At 32.6% G+C, this 3,534-nt stretch overlaps 1 protein-coding gene across 1 annotated transcript; it reads right to left on the reverse strand.

The window, feature by feature from the left end:
• Positions 1-1,225: 1,225 nt before the first annotated feature.
• Positions 1,226-3,210, reverse strand: LOC134709306 (vertnin-like). The gene is made up of 2 exons (XM_063569472.1): positions 2,899-3,210; positions 1,226-2,467 (listed from the first exon to the last, which is right to left on the reverse strand). Exons 1-2 carry the CDS (start codon positions 2,979-2,981, stop codon positions 1,258-1,260), a joined length of 1,293 nt encoding a protein of 430 aa, XP_063425542.1. The 5' UTR covers positions 2,982-3,210; the 3' UTR covers positions 1,226-1,257.
• Between the last annotated feature and the right edge of the window lie 324 nt (positions 3,211-3,534).

Consider the following 3,534-nt stretch of genomic DNA (forward strand, 5'->3'; position numbering starts at 1 on the left):
GAATTTGTTCTTAAACTGCATTTTTCGAACAATATTGTCAAATTATGACTTATATTTTCCCCCCTTTTTTGCCGTTTTTTGAAAATGTGACCATTTCCCAATTTGACGACTAGGCAATTTCTGAATGTACGATCAAAGACCTTTCAAATGATATATCATATAGCCGTGTGTTAGGTAGGTGCATTAAAAACCTCCGAATCCTTGTTTTGGCGCTCGCCTACATGCTTTGTTTCAGTTGTATAACATTTGCGATTACAGGGCCTTTTATAGTTGACTTTATACCATATATGCCGCATGCGGTATGGGTTTAGATCATGGTTAAAGTTGTACTGTGACCTATGGGTGTAAGTTTCTATGTTATTTGGTCTCTGTGGAGATATGCCTCATTGGCAATCACACCACCTCTTCTTAGTTGTATATTTATGACGTCATTTGATATACAAATCAGGTGATGGAGTATGATTCCAATGGGCGACTATCAACCAATGAAATTTCAAATGAAGTGGATGTAAGCAATTAAAGGCAACCGTGCGACCTTTAACAATGAGGAAAAACCCATACTGTATAGTCGGATATGAACGGCCCCGAAATAACGGAATAATCCAAATCATAACAAAAAAAAACACACTTTTATATGACAAACATGACCTAACGACAACAACTGAACTACAGACTCCTGCTTTGGACAGGCACTAGTATTGGCTGTGTTAAACATGTTTGTGAGCGCTTAACACTCCCTAACTTGGAACTAAATTAGAGCACATCATGAGATAAAACTATAAAACCCAGTAGAAGGACCGAGACAGATCGTGATAACTCTGTTTAAAAGAATCGCTACTAGTATTTTCATTTATCAAAACTGGCTTTATGTTATGACTTCCAGCTGTATGTACTAATATTCAACATACAGAATCCTGATAAATGGTACAAATACTGAGAACACACTGGAGTGAAATGGAAGTTAAGTGATGACAATAGCTTGCGGATATCGGATGTTCACTGATGTCAATCATAGATTCATGTTTTACTATCTAAACCATGTTTGTGTAAAAACACACCAAAAACCTAATTAAATGTTTAAATGATATAAGTATAACACCAAAACTAATTTCTATGATTTCAATAGATTTATTATGTACAATTTGTAGATAAATAAATTATGAATAAATAATAAATAAATAATAGATAATAATTATTAACATTAACAAAAACAACAATTTGGCACTATCTTTCTTTTGCGTAGTGTTATTCATAACATCACTCTATTTCATAGAAACTAACGTCTGGTCCTCGGGATTCCTTCTGATTACCCATAAAGAATTTGAAAATACTTTTAAGTGGGTTTTTATGTCTTTTCAGGTTTTTAATTTGAATTTTGTTTGACTTCTTTGTTAGAAAATGGATGGCAAGATCACACTTAGATTCTACGTTAAACCTCACAGCTTTCATGTTGGGAGTTGTTGTCTTTTGTGACTTCTTTTCAATATTGGGATTTGTTGTCTTTTGTGTCCTCTTTTCAATGTTTGGAGTTCTACTTCCAGATATACATCTTTTGTTTGGTGTGTGCAGATTCGAAGCAATGGCCGAACGACGTTCCACGCCGTTCAGGGATGCTAGGCTAGTAGACTGAGCACGGCATCTTGTTATTCTACGATCTTCAAGAACATTCTCTGTTTTAATCTTTTCAATAGCAGCTTTCTGTTTAACCTCAAGTAATAAATGCTTATGTAAACATGGTGCGAAGTGGTTTGGGCTCCAATAATTTTCACCTTTGATTCCATTCGTGTTCGTCCAAAATACAGCCAGTTTTCTTTTAGACACCTGCTTCCTAGGAAATATGATCCTGTTGAGTTCTGGGCGTATTGATACTGTGCTTTTTAGTTTAGGGTATATAGAATAAAGTTTACATCCGACAACTGATGCTAAAGCGTACAAATGCCAGATACCACAATAGTTCCCTCTTTTAGCTGTCTTTATGGCATCTAGTTCATACACGTTTTCAATTGATTCCGGGTCAGAGTTCATTCCAGGTTTAAAATTTGCGCTGTAGGTTGTTATTGTGGAACAGTACGGGAAAGTGTCAAAATCGTAAATCTTGTGGTTAACGTCATTAAGATAAAAGTTCTTATTCAGTGCTAATTCACATGCCATGCGTACTCTCATCTCCACATTGTGATGTTGGTCTCCAAATACTAACATAGAAGCGCTCCTTGGCAAGCAATTTCCATCCCCAGAAACCTTAATTGGAACTAATTCTGGAAATTCTTGGGATGGGAAAATGTCCATTGATACTTTGTCTAGTTTTATGTCCAATGCATCTTGTGATATCTCCAATGGAAATCCCTGAAGTTTATTCTTAATCAAAGTTGCACATTCCTTAAAAGCATGGAAACCCTTGCCCGATGACAATGACAAGTAGATTAAACTGTCGTTGAAGAATTGGAGTCGCTGCAAGTCTTGTCCTGTCCTATAAGTAAAAGAAAAAAAGTTTTAAAATAACATTCAAAACTAAAGATCCTGTACATCAACTAAATAAAAAAACTGTAATAATAATAAAAAATGAATCATCGATCTGACATATAAAAATATTCCGATGTTTGATTTTTCAAAATATGTTCATTGACCATATAAACTTTAAAAATGTTTAAAACACCGAACTGACATACTAACTTTTTGGTAATTTATTTTTTAAATATTCTGAAGGTCTATAAAGATAACAAATAATGAAATGAAAATAATAATAATGAAATTGCAATTTGTAAATTTTTTTTTATCATGAAATATTTTTCAACATTGATAAACAGAATATTATCCTATTTTTGTAATTTATAGGTTGTCCCTGAGTTTTCAATCTTCATCAAGTTTTTTTTTTTAATTATAATTTGTTGTTTTACTAACCTGTGTTTTGAATCCATCGTTGTTCCTTTCGTCCGTAAGTGATGAATAAAGTCTAAGTCACTAATGAACTTTAATAATTTCATTTTCAGTTTATATGTATAAAACGAAGCCAATTTTTATGACATTAAACACAACTGATTAACCCAAGCGATAATTTATTACACCTTGTTTAATTGTAGTGCAATATTTGACATCTAATTAAATTATTTTAATTGTTTTGTGATTAACTGCCCACTGCCGATTCTATTGTTAACCGGTCAACACATTTTGCTTGCAGTTTTTAACAATTTTCTGTCATAAGTGTCATTAATAAACTACAAGGCATTTTTATTGGTACAGTAAATCATAACATATTATCAAATTTGTTTATCAACTTTTAATTGTTGTTACATATGTATTTAAGTTAGTACAAATTGATATCTATATTCCCACCAGCTTTTACATGTATTTGATATACTTACATTTTAGTTTGAGGCAAACATTTAATACTCCTATTACACAGTTATATATAATTACATTGTAATGTCTTGGTTTGTGGTGAAGTAACTTAAAAAGCTATCTATATTGCGGACAACTCAATTAAATATTTGGTACTTAATAATTTGGGAGACAAAACACAAGGGACATCGTTTTTTT

This window comes from Mytilus trossulus, chromosome 1, assembly GCF_036588685.1.
Source record: "Mytilus trossulus isolate FHL-02 chromosome 1, PNRI_Mtr1.1.1.hap1, whole genome shotgun sequence".
In the NCBI taxonomy this organism is placed as follows: domain Eukaryota; kingdom Metazoa; phylum Mollusca; class Bivalvia; order Mytilida; family Mytilidae; genus Mytilus; species Mytilus trossulus.